The sequence below is a fragment of the Emys orbicularis genome, chromosome 1, assembly GCF_028017835.1.
Source record: "Emys orbicularis isolate rEmyOrb1 chromosome 1, rEmyOrb1.hap1, whole genome shotgun sequence".
Taxonomy (NCBI): domain Eukaryota; kingdom Metazoa; phylum Chordata; order Testudines; family Emydidae; genus Emys; species Emys orbicularis.
This window is the reverse complement of record NC_088683.1, coordinates 167,294,726-167,316,052: the sequence shown is the minus strand read 5'-3', so window position 1 is coordinate 167,316,052 and position 21,327 is coordinate 167,294,726. Positions and strand designations below refer to the sequence as shown.

At 42.0% G+C, this 21,327-nt stretch overlaps 1 protein-coding gene across 1 annotated transcript; it reads right to left on the bottom strand.

Moving 5' to 3' along the window:
- Nucleotides 1–7,488: 7,488 nt before the first annotated feature.
- LNP1 (leukemia NUP98 fusion partner 1) lies at nt 7,489–21,010 on the bottom strand. The gene is made up of 3 exons (XM_065419163.1): nt 20,861–21,010; nt 10,203–10,448; nt 7,489–7,638 (listed from the first exon to the last, which is right to left on the bottom strand). The coding sequence occupies exons 1-3, from the start codon at nt 21,008–21,010 to the stop codon at nt 7,489–7,491; spliced, it is 546 nt and encodes a 181-aa protein (XP_065275235.1).
- Between the last annotated feature and the right edge of the window lie 317 nt (nt 21,011–21,327).

The following is a 21,327-nucleotide window of genomic DNA, read 5'->3' as shown; positions in this document are numbered from 1 at the left end:
ATACTCCAGCTGAGGCCTCACCAGTGCCTAGTAGAATGAGACAATTATTTTCTATATCTTACATATGACACTCCTGTCAGTACACCCAAGAATGATATTAGCCTTTTTTGCAACAGCATCACGTTGTTGACCCATGTTCAGTTTGACATCTGCTATAACCCCCAACAGTACTATCACCTATCCAGTTATTCCCCATTTTGTAGTTGTGCATTTGATTTTTCCTTCCTAAGTATAGTACTTTACACTTAACTTTGTTGAATTTTGTCTACTTGATTTCAGACAAATTCTCCAATTTCTCAAGATCATTTTGAATTCTAATCTTGTCCTCCAAAGTGCATGCAACTCCTCCCAACTTGATGTCATCTTGCAAATTTTATAAGCATATTATCCACTCCATTATCCAAGTCATTCACGAAAATATTGAATAGCATTGGACCCAGGACTCACCCCTGCAGGACCCTACTAGATACATCCTCCCTGCTTGACAGTGAACCATCAATAACTACTCTTTGAGTAGGGTCTTTCAACCAGTTGTTCACCCACCTTATAGTAATTTCATCTAGATCACATTTCCATAGTTTGCTTACGAGAATGTCAGGTGGGATTGTGTCAAAAGCATTATGAAAATCAAGATATATTCTGGCTACTGCTTCCCCCCATCCACTAGGCCAGTAACCCTATCAAAGAAGGAAATAAGGTTTATTTGGCATGATTTATTCTTGACAAATCCATGTTGGCTATCCCTTGCAACCGTATTATCCTCTAGGTGTTTACAAATTGTTTGTTTAATATTTTTTCCAGTATCTTTCCAGTTATCGAAGTTATACTGACTGGTCTATAATTCCCCGGGTCCCCTTCGCCGGTCCTCCATGATCTCACCCATTCTCCATGAGTTCCTCTATGAATGCTGTTATTGGACTCAATTCTGCTTTTATTGAAATGACTTCAATAGGATCAGGATCAGATCCAATTTTAATTTTTCAGGAGTATAAGATCTCTCTCTCTCTCTCTCTCTCTCTCTCTCTCTCTCTCTTTAGTTAGTTAGTTAGTTAGTTAATTTAGTGCTAGATTGACAGTTCTTGAGACTAAGGTCTGTGTTTATCCACAGAAGAGGTATAATATAAGCAGCAGTATCAAGCTTCCCAACCATTATGCCTAAAGCATCACCTTGGGAGATCATTTCTAGGGACATGATACATTTTCTATGGCTAATTTGATCCTTGGTCACTTTGCTGAGTGTGCCAATAAGAGTGCCATTTTTGCTACTGGTTGTTGCCATGTGATCAGCTGTCCACTGAAGATTGTACCAAACCCACCAAACTCTTTCACACCAAGCGTGAAACATTTATAGCAATGCTTGGCCACTTCTGTCCTGGGCCAGATTTGAACCAGAGCCTAGAAGTTAAACCCTCTTATCCCTATCCCAGTATCAATTCCGCGGAGACATCCAGATTCCATTCTTTTGCTATAATTATTTTTCAACCAATTGATATCAGGAACAAATACACACTGGATACAGAGGTTCTGATCCGGCCCTGCATTAGGGCAGTTTTTGTTACTCTCCTCTAGTACAAAGCTGTCATGGAGGCAGCTTAGCTGGGCACTGGGGAATTCATCCCGTGTAGGAGGAGCATCAAGTAGTGCAGCAGCTTCGACACCCCCCCACCTCCCCACCGCCCCATCTCAACCACCAGCATAAGGGGCTCAGTCAAAGTCTAGTTGCTGTCATGGAAGGTCATATATGGAATCCTTCCTCTTCCAAGTAAACTGTAACTGACGGGAAATAGGGCCCCTCGAGTTTCTTGCAGTACCTCTTTGTGAAAGCTGTGCATGCAGTGAAGTTCTATTATACTGCCAGTATCAAGATCATCATGACAAATAACACATGGATCCGAATCTTCATCCTTCAAAGGAACATAAATCACTGTCAGTCATAGGATGACTTCAACCCAGAACTACTTGTGGTTGAGTAACTGGATTGTATCGGATAAGTTAGCAGACCAAAGAGTGGCTTTACATATGATGTTTACTTACCTTACAGCTGAGATCTGAGTTCTATTGATCTGGGATTGAATTTATCCCATGCATAAAGAAATCTATTAATTTAAATGGCCAGGTCCCCAACTATGGATGAGTAGCACTTGTCAGAGCTGAGGAGAGGGACACAAAGATGGCCTTTGCACACCACCCCAATCCTGCAGCTGCCCTTAATTAGGCTGGTTCCCTCCTGTCAGTTGTAGAAACCAGTAAGGGCTGCTTTCTGCTATCCCAGGATCTCCATATGAGAGAGCCTCCAGGGAGCAGCTCTACCAGGTTTAAGGCCATCATGGCAGCCCTTTTACTGGCATTCTGCACATCCAGGGAACGCAGAAAATCAGCTGAGATTTGCTGTGTAGATCTGTGAGCAGATTTATCTCCTAAGGACCAAATTCTGTGCTTAGGACCCAGCCTGAAGAACTTGGCCAGGCATTGGTGACGTGTATGAGGGAAAGACATCCAGGAATCCTTCCCTGTGGTCTGCAGAGCAGAAGCAGAGCTCCTCTTTGATTCATACTTCAGCCCCATGAGTAGAATAAACTCAGTTAGCTTAGGGTCCCCCATGCTATGTGGGAAGGACTGGAGGATCTCCATAGCCTTGCTGCTGAGTACAACTGTCATACATTCCTCACCTATGTCTTGTCTTCAAGGCCTTGTATACACCTGGAAAATGCATCATTTTAGCAAATATGTTAACTAACCAAATTTAAACAGCATGATGTTAAGCACAATTGTGCCATTAGCATGGACAAGGACAGTCATGTTTGAAAACATATTAGCTGGTTGTGGATAAAGCTATGATCCACCCTTTACAACTTCTTCCTGGCTATTCTCTGCATGGCTATTGTGACAAGACACTGCTGAGGGAAGCTGTGTTTGCCTACAGCTCAGGAGGGGTCATTCTGAGCTTATGATTGGCGACCTGGATTCAGAGAGATCTTCCTTGCAGGAAGAGTGGAGTCTGGCCCATCAGTTCCACAGAGTGGGTACATCCTCCTATAGACTAGCAAAGGAAGGTCTGTGAGAAGGGGAAGAGCCAGATGAACTGTGTTACGCTAGGTCACACTTTTGGTCTGATTCTTCTTTGCCTAAAGTCACTTTATACCACTCTGGCAGTGTCAGTGCTTAATTTGTGCCAGGGCCTGCCAGGACTGAGCCCCGGCACCTCTGGGCTTGGGAGTTCACAGCCCCGGCACCTCTGGGCTTGCAGCGTCAGTTATGAAAGTAAAAAAAATTGCCTTAGCTCCAGCGCCTAATTGCTTGAGCCCTGGCACCTCTTTTATTACAAATTAAGCACTGGGCAGTGTTAAAAGGCCTTAAAGTGGGTGTAAATAACCAAAGCAGTGTAAAGCAACCTTACTGTAAATGAAAATCAGATCCTTAGTGATGTGTGCTTCGATGAGTGAGTTTATTCCCTCATTTATTTAAATAGAGAGTAAGCTGGAGCTGCCTCAGAGCTTGTCTACACTTACCTGGGGATCGACACACGGCGATCAATACATCGGTGGTCGATTTAGCGGGTCTAGTGAGGACCTGCTAAATTGACTGCAGATCGCAGTCGACTCCTGTACCTCACCTGAATGAGAAGTGCAAGGGGAGCTGACGGGAGAGCAGCTCCTGTCGACATAGCTTAGTGTATGGACCCCGCGGTAAGTAGATCTAAGTACATCGACTTCAGCTACTTTATTCACGTACCTGAAGTTGTGTAACTTAGATCGATCTCCCCCCGTAGTGTAGACAAGGCCACAGTGTTACAAAAAGGGAACTGATTCTCTGTGAAGGTTCCTTAACTCTTGAATTCACTTCTGAGCTTAGTCCACCCAATCCTGGATGTATTATTCTTCTGGACATGCTACAAGGCCTATCTATTTTCCAGGGCTTTGGTGGATGATGGGATAATTGCATATCCTGTGATTATGACTGGTTTTCTTAGTGGATAATTTTAGGCAGTCTATATGAATATACCCAGAGCCTGGCATGGGCATCCATCAGTATTATTTCATACATCTGAGAACAAATGCAAAATGTTTTCATTTGTATGTTTGCATATTTAATATTAGTTTTTTCTTTTGCTGTGTTTATTTCATATTCTGTTTTTATGTATCTAGTGGCTCTGAGTTGTTTGGTTTTGAATTTCTGTTACAGATTTCCCCCTTTTTCTTAGAATGTGTTGCTAGAATAGAAATAAATGTATCAATGGTTTCATGCTGTCCTTGTCAACTGTCACATTTAATTATAGACAGATGTAGCTGAACTTTGATCCATCCTCAAAATCATGCTTTGATTAAACAATACATCAGAAGCATCAGGGTATTTTTACTCTGCTGTGACGCTGAACATTCACAAACCTAAAAGCGTGGGGAGTGACACTGTAAACAGTTTTGATAGCCCTCTTAGAAATCATCTTGTTACAGATGGATCCTGCTATTGAGATGCCTATTACAGAAGAATTTCTCTGTGTACCCCTGGATTCACTTCCCAGAGGAGAGTATACCAGTCAGTCTCAGGTGTCAGGAAACACAGCAGAGGAGATTATTTTAACAGAGCATTACCTATCCCTAGTGAGTCAGGGGAGGTGTAGTGTACTGGCTTTAAAATGTGCACAGACACATGTGTGATGTCACCCTTCAGTGACTGCCCCACAGAGAAACTAAAACACCTACTCATGCCGCTAGCTAGTTCTCCTTTAGCTCCAGTGATAGAGGCCTTTGCTTTAAAACTAGCTCAGTTCATCGGTATTAGTTGTTTATGAGCATTTTGAGGGAACACGTGACTTGTTTTTTTCCAGATCAGCTTCCCACATCTACTTCAATTTGCAATTCATAATTAAGCTTTTGGACCCGACAAATAGGCCTTTAACCTTTTTTTCTGATTGCCATTTGCCTTTGGCCAAATAAACAATACATTGGTTTGGAAGAAGAAGCTGTTTTGAATAATTTCAATCAGCCACTGGTGTCATGTTCCTGGAGGGAATTTTCTTGCAGGTCCAACTAGAGCTGGCCCTGTCATGTTAACATGGTTGGGAAACAGGGGGGACTGCAACCCAGAGAACCAGTCTAAGAATGGCTGAACTGCAGGTTTCCATCCCTGAGAGTGGTGAAGCCTGCCACCTGAGGGGTACACTCAAGAGCAAGGGTTCTCAAACTGGGGGTCGGGACCCCTCAGGGGGTTGCGAGCGGTCAGCCTCCACCCCAAACCCCGCTTTGCCTCCAGCATTTATAATGGTATTAAATATATACAAAGTGTTTTTAATTTAGGGGGGGGGGGTTGCACTCAGAGGCTTGCTATGTGAAAGGGGTCACCAGTACAAAAGTTTGAAAAACACTGCTCAAGAGGGACTACAAAGGGGTCCAAAGTGTAGCTCACCCAGTAGCTGTGACAGCTTCTATCCTAAATTGTTGTGTAATGTAATTTTTAAATTTTAGTTAAAGAAAACTGCATCAGCACAGCAGTTTTGTATGAAAGAAGGACTGTGTGAAATTCCAGTTTGAACATGAAAGGAACCCACTAATGACGACTGTAAATGAGCACATCTTCAGTTTTTTCATTTGTGTTTATTAATTTTATAATGTTTGCTACAAAGGAAAAACATTTAACAGACACTAACTACAGGTCAATCACCTTTTTTATACTCTGAAACAAACACAAAATTAAGATGGAGCTAAGTTTTTGAAAAGCTTTACAGACAACCTAAACTTTTAAAAGTTTGGAAATGCAAATTAAGGCTCTACTTTGCTTTAAAGTGACAAGATTTTTGCTAATCATGGAAAATCACAGTTAGGACAACCAAAAATTTTTTGACTGTTGCCTGTACTGTCATTAGCCTTCCATCTTCCCTAATAGTGTTATCCTGTCCTTGTTTTCTATAGGCAAAGCCTAGGAAAGCCCTTCCCATAATAGGGAGGGTTACATGAGAACAGCCATACTGGGTCAGACCAAAGGTCCATCTAGCCTTGTATCCTGTCTTCCGACAGTGGCCAATGCCAGCTGCCCTGGAGGAAATGAACAGAACAGATAATCATCAAGTGATCCATCCCCTGTCACCCATTCCCAGCTTCTGGCAAACAGAGGCTAGAGACACCATCCCTGGCCATCCTGGTTAATAGCCATTGATGGACCTATCCTCCATGAACTTATCTAGTTCTTTTTTTCCCTCTGCTGAGCTAAGTCCCATCACCTGGGCAGATTTTTCCTGTGCCCAGAAGGAAATCTTGCCCATATTTGGTGGGACTTTCCCCTGAGTACAGGGAAACTTCATCCTTTGGGAGATGGGGCTTCTCTAGGCCCTGCTTAGAAAAGGCAGACCAGGAGCCCAGCTCCCTTCATTTGGCAAAGACCCTAATCATGGAAGTGGAACAAGTGGTAAAGGTAAAGGGCTGCTACCCTTCCACTGAACATTCCTGCTTTGTTGGATTGTGGAAGCAATGTTCTCTCTTGGCAATCTCCCTGAAGAACACAGATTGGTGAGGGTTAGTCTGGTTTTATTGGGGAAGTCTTTGGATTACAGGGGCATACGAGAGATAAGGTCGGAAATGAGACAATGAGGGTTCACAGGAATTGTGGAGTGGGTAAGTGAGACAGTACATGGGGCGGGGAGGACCAGCACAAGAGAGATTGAGGTAGATGAGTGAGGCCTGGGGGTAGAAGTGGGAGGGTGCATTAGTTCACGGGTGGGGAAATTGACATTGGGGGCATGGTGGGGAGAGATGAGGTGGAGCAAGGGTAACACGGAGGGATAGTAAAGGGTAAGGAAACATGGTGGGATGAAGCAATGAGGTATAGCAGGGACGGGTGGGGCAGAAGCAAGAGCCTGGATTTAAACAGAGCCAGTGATATATTCAGTGAAAGCTGTGTATTCCCTTTTGTTTTATTGCTTCAATAAATGTTTGGGGGGTGGTTAAAAAAAGAAAATTTTCATTTACAAGACAAACCAAACCAACTGTCAGAGCTGTGTAGCGCTTGGCAGTTTGTGTGACATTTTTCTTTCTCAAACCTCTTGATAAGTCTGGGCTCAATTTCCAATTTTTAACAAAAATTTAAATGAAGCGGGTTACATGTGATTTTGCAAGGGTCTGCAACCTGTGTTCATTCTCCTTTTAAATGAGCATGTCCACTGCTGTGATAAATCTAAATCTGACTGAAATCCAGATTAAAATGATGCAGGGCTCACTTAAACCTTGATCCAACGAGGCACGCACTCTCCTTAAAGCAAGTGTCACGCTTATAATGGAGAAAGTAAAAAGAGGACAATAGAAACACAGCTTCAAAAGTATCACTGTAATCATTTTATTTTTAAAATTAGGGTTTACTTTACTTTAGCTAACTGACCTCTTCCATCTAATCAAAACAAAACAACAAAACTCACTTTACTCTTTCAGTAAATGGCTCCAATACACTGTAACCTTTTATGCAGAAATCTCTCTTTTTAATGCCTCCTGAGGATGGAAGTTATTAGCTTTGTTTTCCAGCAGAAATCTCTGGTCTTTCTTCTTCCTCCTGCTCTTTCTTTGGCTCCCTCTTCCCTCCCTCTTTCTTGTGAGATCTGCTCTTGGACATGCACATCTTCCCTCGCTCTCTCCTCTCCTTCATGCCCTCAGGTTGCTGAAAGGAAAATAGAATGGAGAAAATTAGAAACAAATCCCCAAAAGAGTGACAAAAGCTCATAATTTATTTCATCAAAAAGATATTATAAAAATGCTGGTCACCTACCTGTGCCAAATCAGCATTAACATGAGTGTCTCAAACTCATGGCCCCAGAGTAGTCACCCTAAAACCCAGCAGGGTGCAACATGTGTTCCCCTATAACTTTGGTATGCTGCACACCTACAGGTGGGATCACCCATCTGAAAGGCCATGAGGGAGGAGGAGCCCTGGGATTTCAGACCAGCCTCTGTCTTGCTACTCTCTCACTTGATCCAGGTTGTAATGAAGCCTCCACATGTCTTGATGATGTTCTCTGTTGGTTCTGAAGACCTCCCCAAACACAGGTGCTGAAGGTTATTAGCTGTCATCAATGCAACTTTCAAGAGGGAAGCAATACACTAAGAATGAGGTTGAATAGGATTGCCTCTTCCCCATGTATCTTTCCTGTGTTGCAGTGTAAGGGATGGATTGAATGCCACCTCAAGGACTTTTATAGTGTTCAAAGAAATAGGAATTCTCATGGCTAAACTTGAAATCCAAGTTCAAGTGTACTCTCAAATTCTCTCTCATATTTTTGACAGCTAACGTCCAATACTGGAAGGTGCTGAACACCTTCAACTTGCCCTGGCTTCAAGGGGCTTTGAACGTAAGCAGCACCTTGAAGGATCAGGCTGCCTGAAAGGTGAACCAAAGTATACCCCAGTTACACCCCATGGAAACACTACTGTTATCTACACACATTCTGGTTTCCTTCTAAAGTACAGTCAGAAGTGAGAACTTTGTGTATTATATGCAGTACATTTATCCAAACCGTATCGTGCATTTACAGACTATCTAGCCATTGGCAACTCTTGCAAACAATAAATAAACCAGAATAGTTATGTGGAGAAAAGCAAAAGGGACAGTGCAAGGTCCTAAATGAAATAAATTCTGAGCTCAGCAGTCCCTAAAGGGGAAAAAGAGGTTACAAAGGTGCACATAAAGTTATAACAATAGTCTTATACGCTGTAATTATCATCCTCATGATAATTGTCATCTTCGTGAGCCTGGAGCAGTCCTTGTGTTCAGGGAGTCGAAGGACTGTGATTTTGTGGCTGGTTCCTGCCCGGGAGCACAAGCAAAGTGAAGGACATTTATGACATATCTCTCCTCTCTGTCCCACCACTCAAAGCCAGTCAGAATCTGTTCCCAACTGCCAGCCCTTTCTTCTCCATGTACCATACTCCACTTTATATTAAGTCATCAAATTAAAGGATATTTTACAACTTTTTTAAAACTACAGATCAGCTGGTGTAAACCAGTGTGGCCAAATTTACTTTAATGGAGCTTTGCAAATTAATGCCAGATGAGGATCTGACCCTAAGAGTTCACAACTTGAAAATTTAATCAGTGCTTTTAAAATAGCTTTTGTCTATGAAAGAGATAGGGTAGCCAATCTCATCTCTTTGGGGCTGAATTCAGCAACTTATATAAGCAGGTGCCTATCCCTGAAGCATGTGAGTGGGCCCACTGAATGTAATGAATGGGAGTAGTCCTATTGAAATCTCATGCTTAAGACACCTGCTCAAATGCCTTGCTGGACCAGAGTCAACTTGAAATCTAGCAAAACAAAAAATAACAAGAGTTAAAAGTCATTTCAGGTTTTGGATCTGCTCCAGAGTCCATCTACCGATTTTTTTGTGGTTTTACAATCACATCTCCTTTTTGTAAAGATTTTCTCTCCCATACTGCTGTATGAAAGACTCACACAAACAGCTGAAAATGACTACACACAAAGTATTGTTAAATGCAAAGAAAACAAATTGGAAAACGAGAGAGAAATATTTCCCCTTCTGTTTATTCAGTTCTAGTAATCTTAAGTTTCACTGGCAACAATAAGTAAAACCTTTTCAGGCAGTGTGATTCAAGTTGACTGTGTTCCTTTTATGAAAGGCCTTGAAATAAAAAATGCTAAAATGTATTATTCTCTCTCCATTTTTATGAATAGTTAAGACGGGAGAATATGTGTTAAATCCTAGGAAACTGAACTATAAGACAGAAACTATTGTAACTGGTTGTGTCATCAAGGCAAATAGAAAATATAGTAAAATGCCTATGCTTCAGGGGCCATCTTACGAGTAACACTCTATATGGTTAAACAGGTCAGTAGCAACGGGAAAGAGGGCTAAGGTGAGCAGCTACCTGTCCAGCTATAAAAAGCAGCACAATTTTAATATTGTAACACTTCATTGGCACAGCTGGAGAATCCATTTAAAACATCTTACCACCATGGTCAGTCCAGGCCAGCTAGTTGCCTTATTTTGGAATCCCACCAGCAACTGGTATAGAGAATGGCACGACATTAAGGGTGTTCAGGCTAATAATATATTATCAAACTAAGCCTGTTTGTGCTACTGTACAAACTGCCTCATTTAAGAGACTAATCTAAATGCATCCTTGGTATATCCCCATTGAAGTCAATGGGATGAATTTGGCTCATTGTTTCTTATGTGGACTAAGCACCCGTAATGGTGGTTACCTACCAAAGAAACGGAGCGCTTGATTTTGAAATGCAGTTGCTTCTCAAAGGATTCTGAAAATTCCTGGATTGAGTTTGATCTACTTGTTGATCCCGAGCCATCTGGTGAGGATATTTTGCATGCCTTTGTGTGACAATGGCATTTAACATCTTGGCCCTCTTGAAATTCCTTGCAGCCCCTCAAGTGGCCTGAAGATGGGGTTTTGGTAGATGCATGAAGTCTTGTCATATGGATGGACGAAAGCTTGGCCTGCAATAGAAGAGGTCAATGTTCAGTACTATGTATAAAAGCAGAGCAGCCTTTATGTACATCAAACTCTGCTACAGAATGGATAAAGGACGCTGTACAGCCTCTTGTAGCCTGCCCGCCCTGTGCCACGAACCACCCTGCCAAGGGAGCCTCCACAGAGACCGAAGCAGAATTTGCCCCTTAGTTCAATTTTTCAATTGTGGATACCTAACCTTAGGCATTCAAATAAGTAGCCTAATTATTAGAGGTGCTGAGCACTCTCGGCATCCATTGATTCCAGCTGCAATTGCGTCTGCTCAGCACCTCTAAAAATCAGGGCACCGTGGCTACATTTATCTGTGAGCTAGGGGAGTGATTCCCAGCTCGTGCAGACATACTCGTGCTAGCTCTCATTGCGCTAGCACGCTAAAAAACAATAGTATAGCCATGGTAGCACGGGCAGCGAGGGTAGCATGGGCTGGCCGCCACGTTCACCAACCTGCCTGAACCTGTGCTACCGCGGCTACACTAGTATTTTTAGTTCGCCGGCTTGATGAGAGCTTGCGCGAGTATGTCTGCGTGAACTGGGAATCAAACTGCTAGCTTATAGCATAGATGTAGCCTTAGTTTAGGTGCCTTACCTTTAGGCACCCAAGTTTGAAAAATTTGGACTCTCTGTAGCTCAGTTTCCTCAACTGTCCAAAGAAGATAACATTTACTGATCTGCCTCACAAGGATGTTGTGAGGATTAATTCAATGTTTGTAAAGGAGAATGAAGTGACATATAAGTACTAAGTATTATATAGCCTTCGAAATAGTCAACAGTGTCTTTCTGAAGTTGGAGCCAGATCCTCGGGTGCTATAAATCAGAGTAGCTCCATTGACTTCAAGGAAGCTACACCTGAGAGCAACAAAAACGATTAAAGGTCTTGCAAGCATGACCTACAAGGAAAAAAGTGGGTTTGTTTACTCTGGAAAAGACTGAGGGGAGACATAAGAGTCTTCAAATATTTAAATGTTACAGATTGGAGGGTGATAAATTGTTTTCCTTATCCACTGAGGACAGGACAAGAAGTAATAGGCTTAAATTGGAGCAAGGGAAATTTAGATTAAAACTTCGTAAGTGTAAGGGTAGTTGAGCACTGGAACAAATTACCTAGGGAAGGTGTGGAATCTCTGTCATGGGAGGTTTTTAAGAACAGATTAGACAAACACTTCTCAGGGATGGTTTTGATAATATTAAGTCCTGCCTCAGTGCAGGGGACTGGACTAGATGATCTATCGAGGTCCCTTCCAGTCCTACATTTCTATAATTCTATAATTCTATACCAGCTGAGGATCTGTCCCACAGTCTAGAAATATATTCTAAGAAAAGATGGGAAAGAGCATTAAATATGAGGTATATTTTCTGAACGGGGCTTATACATTAGCCACAGGCTTAATGCACAGTCTTTCTTTCCCACGCACAGTGATCCCACGCAGCACCCAGCAAGGAGGGGACACCAGTGAGGCTGGAAGCGCTCTTTGCCTCAGAGCAGGCATGACTGAGGCCTTGGCCATGGCCTGATTTTCCCACTCCTCTGGGTGCTCGTAAGCAGCTGCAGAGCTATGGTCTAGCAAGGGCCACTGTGGAGCTCACTCTCCCCTATTCCCCATATACACAGAGGCATTCGGAGCCTGATTTTCTTATACGCTGACCACCTGCAACTCCCATTGACTACATCTGGTGTTCTGGGTGTTCTGCACCTCTTAAAATTAGGCCCTACATCTGATGTCTGCTGCCTCTGGCTAATACTACTCCAGTGATTTACCTCCTTCTACTGTCTGTAACATGACTCTAGCTCTTGGGCTTGGTCTACACTTGCCCCCCAAGTCGAAGTAAGGTACGCAAATTCAGCTACGTGAATAACGTAGCTGAATTCGACATACCTTACTTCGAACTTACCGCGGTTCAGACGCGGTCCACACGCGGCAGGCAGTCTCCCCCGTCGACTCCGCGGTACTCCTCTCGTTGAGCTGGAGTACCGCAGTTGACGGCGAGCACTTCCTGGTTCGATTTATCGCGTCCAGACCAGACGCGATAAATCGAACTCGGAACTTCGATCCCCAGCCGCCGAACTAGCGCGGCAGTGTAGACCAGCCCTTAGAGTCATGATAGAACCGATGAGCCTCACCTCTCTGATTTCTTACACCCACCGAATTTTTGAATTGTGCATTCTGGGTCTGATGCACTAATAATGGTACTGTTATTTGCAAAGGTCTCCAGGTCTCTCTTATTAGCAGTAGTAGCGCAAAGCTAAACCTACTGGGAGCAGCCACACTGACATACAATACAAAAATGGTCCCAAACATGAGACCCAGAAAATATCCATAAAACCCACAAATGTTGGTGTGGTCTATCAGAACACAGGAAGAGTCAGTGAAAAGCCAAACTACAACACCCTGTACCCTAGACAAATAGCATACCTTACTACAGAAAGCAATCATTGGGAGCAATAATTGTCTGCCTTCAGAAATCAGTGTGCCAGCATGGGGTGAAACAGTTTCAGTGGATTTCTAACAATACAGGGAGTGAGTGGACTTGGCTCAGACAGTCAGACTCCGAAGGACTAAAAATAAATAAATAAATAAATAATCTCACTGACATTTACATTTGTGCCGGCCCAGATACTGCCATATTTGAAGCAAGACAGACCTATGCATTTTTCATCAAGATATGACAGTCCCATATACATGGATTTTGACTTTTTAATTGGTTGTTTCGATTTACACACTGGCAGTAATTAAAATCCCATGCTGCAGCCCAGGTGTAATTAGTAAAGTCAGTGTGTCAAACTCAAAAGGGCTGAGAACTTAAAAATTGGACAGTAACAGACTGTGAATCCCAGTGATGATTGAACCTGGTGATATTCTCAACCATGTGTAGTTCTTTCCATAGCTTCACACTGACCCAAAACACATTTTAGGCTTCAGAGTGCTGTTTGGGGTTATTGTGTGTGCTGATTATGTTGCTGTGCAGGGAAAGTTGTGTAGATTTGTGCAGGTGGCAAATGAGGGGTATGTGCTGCAGTGAGGGGCTATGTGTGTTTGGAATTACTGTGTATGCTGGTTGTGTCGTGTGAATGATTGCATTGATTTGTGTCTGGCAGAAGGTTGTGTAGATAGATTTGTGTTGGATTGTGCGCATGGCAGTTGGACACACAGGTGTGGCTTTTGGACCATGTAATCCACCATCTGTGCAGTCTCCCTCATACAACCAATGAAACTGTTGCATGCAAATTAACTGTAGAGGAAGGGTGGCGATTGGTTGAGTTACCTCTGATATCACAATGGTCTAAGACTCTTGGCATGTCATAGATTCATGCCTAACTGTAGCTGTACACGACAAGGGTGTAATTTGTTAACTCAAAATGGCTGAGAACTTGAAAATTTGATGCTAACAGACCATGAATCCTGGTGATGATTGAACCTGGTGATATTGTGAACAAAAATGCTAGTAGCTGCTTCCATCATTTTACACTGACTTGATAAACATAACAGGTTTCAGAGCAACACACTGAGTGACATTCTTGGAATCTTGTTATATAGATTTTTCTTGTGACTTAATGTCCTGATAATTGTTAACTTGTACATCCCACTTTTGCAGTAGAATTCTGCAAATCTTTACCTTTTCCACACATTTTTACTACAGATGGAACCACCTTGGTCTCAGGGCTATTCATCTTGTACTGTATCCTCTCAGTTCTCATTTCCAAACATAACTTCCTTCAGTAAGCACCAGTACAATCACTTTTGAGAAAAGCTGTAATGATTCTGGTCAAACTATTTTTACTTTGAAGCATAAACTGTTTCAAACAGGTTGATTTGGCTGTATTTACTGTTAAGTCATATTGTATTATGGTTTAAAAGTACATCAAAGCAATCAATTAAGTTTTGGGGGAAAGTAAACATACTATGTTAAACTGAACAAAACTATAGCTTTTGAGTCTATTTCCTGGGTCAATGTGTGCATCGATTACTGGAAAAATCTCTTAGAGTCTATTCTTCGGAGATTTGGGCAAAAACAGGAGGACTTTTGAGATCCAGGATTATATTCTATCATTCTTTCTGTGTAGTATTTGAAAGTATTCTATTTTTTAATTAACGCATTTTTAAAATTTGCATTCACAATGTGGAATTATAAAACAAGGTCTGAAGCAAAAGACAGACTGAAAAGCACATTCTAGACATGACAATTGCTCCAGCTAAGGAACAAGTCTTCCTCAAAAATGTGTATCTGCCTCAGAGCAGATCATTGAATAGGCCACATTAAAGATGCACATTAAAGATGAGTAGGCCTCGGTGCAGATCACTGAGGCAGGGCCATATTAAATACCAATCTATATAATCATATTGTTGTGACTCCAGGGTCAATTCCAGCCCAAACAAAGAGAAGACAGACTGACACCAGGCATGGAGGTGGTCTGGGGGAAAGAGTAGAGATGTGGCAACTAAAGGTCTGACCACCTATCCACTAGGTGATGCCTCCAGTGAGCACCAGCCATCACAAGCAGGATTTATGCTGACTGCATAGCCCAGAATATAAAATGTTTTTCCTTTTATAAGCCACGTATTTCTATTGAAGAAAACTATTCATGCTCTGAGGCGTTAAGCTCCCTCAGCTCCCATAGACAGAGTTGCTCTTCACTGTACCAACGTTACTGTTGATTGTTTGTTGGGGCCTATTCAAGAATCACAGTAGATTTGGAGCATGTAGGCCCCAGCACATCAGACATTCAGAATCCAAAACTATCTGTCCATTTCTTTGTTTCCTTTGAAGAACCTCATAACCAAGCATTCTGTGCCTGAAAATGGTTTGAGCCTAGAATCAGGTTTGTCTTCTTTAATAGGGTGGTGATAGGCAAACCTTCAGTCTGACTTGGTTTTGCTTCTCCATAGATCAGTGGTTCTCAGCCTATTTTCCATTGTGGGCAGCATATGTAGCTCTCTATGTGTTATTTGGGCCGCATCCACACACTATATATACTACCTGTGTGGCCCTGAGGATGTAATATGGGCCGCAATTGTGTGGTGACTGGGGTGCAAGCGGCCCACAGCCTGCAGGCTGAGACCCACTGCCATAGATAAAGTGTCAGTAATTTCAACAGCAGCAACCCAGCAAACCTGACCTGTAAGAAAATGTTAAAAAAACTGGACATGTTTAGCCTTGAGAAAAGAAGACCCACCTGATAACATCTTCAAATATGTTAAGGGCTGTTATAAAAAAGACGATGATCCACTGAAGATAAGTCAAGAAATAATTGGCTTAATCTGCAGCAAGGCAGGTTTTGTTAGATATTAGAAAAAAATGTGTAGCTATAATAATAGTTAAGTACTGGAATAATCTTCTAAGGGAGGTTGTGGAGTGTTCACCATTGGAGGATTTTAAGAATAGGGTATGGTCAGGGATGGTCTAGATTTACTTGGTCCTGCCTTAGTGGAGGGGGGTGGAGTAGATGACCTCTTGAAGTCCTTTCTAGCCCTACATTTCTATGATTTCTACCCTTGCACTTATGTCGCTTGCTTATCAAATTCACCACTGAGAGTAGCAATGTCTTCTGGAAAGTGGACATATTTATATAGAAATAAACTCTCTTTCCTTTTCTGCCTTCCACATAACTCAGTTTTCCACTCAGAGAACCTGAGGAGATAAAGTTTTATAATTTTCAAATGCCCAGAACAGGGCACATGTCTCATTTGTGTCTGGCACTGAGGGGACTAATTCTCTTTGCATATGTGACACACATGCATAAAATGCTTTGGCAAAAAAGAATTTGGCCTGAGCTGGATTATATTTAATGATGGATGATATATGATGGTAAAATGTGTAAAAAAAGATCACAGCTGCTGATTTCAGGAACTTCAGCAAGGCATCATAACCCACTGTATTTAAAGTTTGCAGTGGTCACTGAGTCAATCAAAGGATTTGAAACAGATCTCTAGAATTTCTGATGGCAGTTCTCATGTGTACCACTGTCTCATGCGTACAGGCAAGAGTATGCCATGGTATCCAACTAAGATTTTTTGGGAAGGAGTGGCAGCATAGATTTTAGTTAGGTAGTAATGCCTAATAGTTAGAGCAGGGCATGGGAGCCAGGATTCCTGAGTTCTGTTCCCAGATCTGCTAATGATCCACTGAGTGACACTGAATACTTAAGTCCTATGTGCTCATAAGAACATAAGAATGGCCATACTGGGTCAGACCAAAGGTCCATCTAGCCCAGTATCCTGTCTTCCAACAGTGGCCGATGCCAGGTGCCCCAGCGGGAATGAACAGAACAGGTAATCATCCAGTGATCCATCCCCTGTCTCTCATTCACAGCTTCTGGCAAACAGAGGCTAGGGACACCATCCCTGACTATCCTGGCTAATAGCCATTGATGGAGCTATCCTCCATTAACTTATCTAGATCTTTTTTGAACCCTATTATAGTCTTGGCCTTCACAACATCCTCTGGCAAGGAGTTCCACAGGTTGACTGTGCATTGTGTGAAAAAATACTTCTTTTTGCTTGTTTTAAATCTGTTGCCTATTAATTTCATTTGGTGATCCCTAGTTCTTGTGCTATGAGGAGTAAATAATACTTCCTATTTACTTTCTCCACACAACTCATGATTTTATAGATCACTATCATATTCCCCCTTAGTTGTCTCTTTTCCAAGCTGAAAAGTCCCAGTCTTATTAATCTCTCCTCATTCGGAAACCGTTCCATACTCCTAATAATTTTTGTTGCCCTTTTCTGAAACTTTTCCAATTCCAATATATCTTTTTTGAGATGTGGCGATCACATCTGCAGTGCAGTATTCAAGATGTGGGTGTACCATGGATTTATATAGAGGCAATATGATATTTTCCGTCTTATTATCTATCCCTTTCTTAATAATTCCAACATTCTGTTCGCTTTTTTGACTGCCGCTGCACATTGAGTGGATGTTTTCAGAGAACTATCCACAATGACTCCAAGATCTCTTTCTTGAGTGGTAACAGCTAATTTAGACCCCATCATTTTATTTGTACAGTTGGGATTATGTTTTCCAATGTGCATTACTTTGCATTTATCAACATTGAATTTCATCTACCATTTTGTTGCCCAGTAACCCAGTTTTGAGAGATCCTTTTGTAGCTCTTTGCAGTCTGCCTGGGACTTAACTATCTTGAGTAGTTTTGTATCATCTGCAAATTTTGCCACCTCACTGTTTACCCCTTTTTCCAGATCATTTATGAATATGTTGAATAGGAATAGTCCCAGTACAGACCCCTGGGGGACACCACTATTTACCTCTCTCCATTATGAAAACTGATCATTTATTCCTACCCTTTGTTTCCTATCTTATAACCAGTTACCAATCCATGAGAGGACCTTCCCTCTTATCCCACGACTCAACTTCCTCACTGCAAAATGGGAATGATAATAATACATCAGAGACATGTTGTGAGGTTCATCTCATTAATGTCTATAAATGATACTAGGATCCTGAAATTAAAAGTGAAAATTATTATTAATTTTCTTATAGCAGTTAGCAGGGGGAGTTGTTTTACAAATCTTTGTCCATACATGGCTAGACATAGATATCTTGTATTGCCCATTGCATAAGTGACCATGTGCATGCAATGGCAGGTCTGCCATGGAAGATTATGGCACACGGTGAATGCATGAAATGGCTAAAGGAGAGGATTCTAAGAAACTACAAGTGCCACTGTTTGGATCATTTTTAGAAACAGATCAGAGGCTTCATTTTTCAACCCTGTTCATTGCAAATTGGTCAGGTTTCTAGGTCAGAAATTTCTAGTCTCAAATTATATATATATATATAAATATATATTGTCCTGAGACTGAGAAGCAAAACAGGTGAAATGTATCCCTGGTGTAACTCCACTGAAGTAAGATGAATTTATCCAAGGACACTAATAGAAGTGGCAACTCCTAGTCCCATTGAAGTTAACAGCAAAACTCTCATTGATTGGTTATGGTGGCCTCTGGGAAACCCCCCCCCCCCCCCGTCTTCCCTCTCTTTACTGCAAAAGCACAGGGATCTAGAAAATACTCCAGGCACCTCTGATTCAGGAAACCATCTCTATTCAGCAAAGTACTTAAGCACACGCTTAACTCTAAGTATGATGTGTGACTCCTATGCCCAAATAAATGTGTTAGTCTCTAACCACAAGGACGCCTCGTTGTTTTTGCTGATACAGACTAACACAGCTACCACTCTGAAACCTGTTCTGAGAGAGATATTACCCACAGTCAGCAAAACTGATGAACTTTTTTATGTACTAGGAAAGGTTGTGTTAAACCTATGGCTATATAAATACATTCTGGGTCACACCCTAAGGTGGAGAAGTCACTCAGCATAGATCCATCCCAGGATCTGCCCCAAGAATGAACTTGACTGGACAGTTCAAAAACTGGTGAATCTGGGTTGCAGCTTCAACCTGTCTCCTGAACTTGACTCAAGTACCAAAGTAGAGTGTTTTTAAAAAAGCAAACCTATTCTAACAATGAAAAACCCCACAGCATAATATATGTCAGAGAAAAGGAACCAAGGGTTCAGCATGGGTAGATTAAATTCAACAAGGTAATATAGTCTCCACATGGGGTTAATGCAGAAAATTGCTTGCAAAAATAGCTGGATCTCCACAATACAATAGTAAGCTTAGTTATATATAGCATCTTTCATTTCAATGATTCATAGATTTTAAGACCAGAAGGTACCATTATGATCATCTAGTCTGACCTCAAGGAGAAGTTATGCATGCAGACAGGTGGTGCCAAGGACAGCAGGGTCAGATTTGTCTGATTCAGAATAGTTACAGAATTAGACCCTGATCCTGCAAAGACATAGGCACCTACATCACTTTACATAGGAGAGTAGTCTCTTTGAAGTCAATGGGACTGTTCATGTGTGCAAAGTTACTCAGGTGCTTAAGGCTTTGCAGGATCAGGGTCTTAAATTGATAACACATTTTACATAATTATACTACAGATTTGTGTACCACATAATTATGCTGGCTCACCCTTATAAAACGGTGCGTCAGCCCGCACTAGCGATACTGCAGTGGTTTAGGAGATTACCGTCTTTTTTTTTTTTTTTTTGGTAAATGCAATTCTGCACTCCTTACTCAGGCAAGACTCCCACTGAAGTCAGTGGGAGTTTTGCCCAAGCAAGGAGAGCAGGTTTGGTCCCTACAAGAAGAAGAACGTGAGATGGCTAAGCAAAAGCAGTGAAGTAGGGGGTCCTGGACAGAAATCTTTCTGGAATACTCCTTCCACGTGGGCTTAATCCTTGGCTGCCTTCCTGTCATGCATTTTCTAACAATTAGTCATTTTATTTCTATGTAAAAAGTTACATTAAAAATAACTCTTAAACAACAAAGGATCTATACAATAGCTCACTCCCCAAAGCTGGAGCAGAATCTGAGATAACCTAAAAACAACGAGGAATCCTTGTGGCACCTTAGAGACTTCAACTAGAAACTGCAGAACTGGAATTAATTTGCAAACTTGACACCAAATTAGGAATTAGGCCTGAATAAAGACTGGGAGTGGCTGGGTCACTACAAAAAGTAATTTTCCCTCTGTTGATACTCACACCTTCTTGTCAACTGTTGGGAATGGGCGACATCCACCCTGATTGAATTGGCTGTGTTAGCACTACAAAAAGTAATTTTCCCTCTGTTGATATTCACCCCTTCTTGTCAACTGTTGGGAATAGGCCACTTCCACCTTGATTGAATTGGCCTAGTTAGCACTGACCCCCCACTTGGTAAGGCATTTCCCATCTTTTCATGTGCTGTAATATATATACCTCTATGCATCTGGTGAAGTGGGTTTTAGCCCACGAAAGCTTATGTCCAAATAAATTTGTTAGTCTCCAAGGTGCCACAAGGATTCCTTGTTGTTTTTGCTCATACAGACTAACACGGCTACTCCTCTGAAACCTGAGATAACCTAATCCTTCCTTCCAGAACCAAACCTGTCAGGGAATAACCCTAAACCCCTCTCACTCTCCCTTCATTGTCCTTTACAGAACACATCCTCATTCAATAAGTAATTAAAGCACATCCATTCCCTTATGCTGTGAGCACAGCCCATATACGCCTTCTAACTTCCCCTATGGCTTAAACTCTTAAGGAGTGAAAACATTTTGCTCATCCAGTTGAGATACCTTAATTGTTTTTCTGGCATGGAGCTAACTTTCTTTCTTTCATTATAAAGGTACTAGGCGCCTGATGTTGAGAGATGCTGAGCACCCACACCTCCCAATGCAGCCAACAGGAATTGCATTTACTCAGTAATGTGTATCACACTTATCACCACAGTATCTCAAGATCAGACCCTTGATGAGGCACTTATCCCGGCTTTCCCCGCAACACACACACACACACACTTCTTACTGGAAGGGAGGCTCTCCTTTCACTAAAGGCTCGCGTCTGGCGTTTCCTGTAGCCTCTACCCTCTTTCTCATTCTCATCAATCAAGCTGTGACCCCAGAAACTGCTCATCCATTTTGCAAAGGAAATGTCATCATCCTCTTCATATTCCATGTACAGACACTCCAAACTGGGGGGAGCGCCCAACCAGACAGGACGGATGTACGTTAGAGCCGACTGCCAAGCAGATAGTCCCACACTGATCTGTCAACAAGAGGCAAAGGGGTTGTAGTTTCAAACATTCCCTGCCAAATTAACAAAAAAACCAATCCAACCCAATGCAGCCCTAGGCACTGCTTATATATAAACCAATCCTTAGTAATCTATTTTAAACGAGGTTTCTTTTAATCTTTCCATTACAGAGATGCCCAATGTCACACAGCCTGGAGGGTGGCAAGGAAAATGTGTGTCCTAATTCATATTCATTGCTG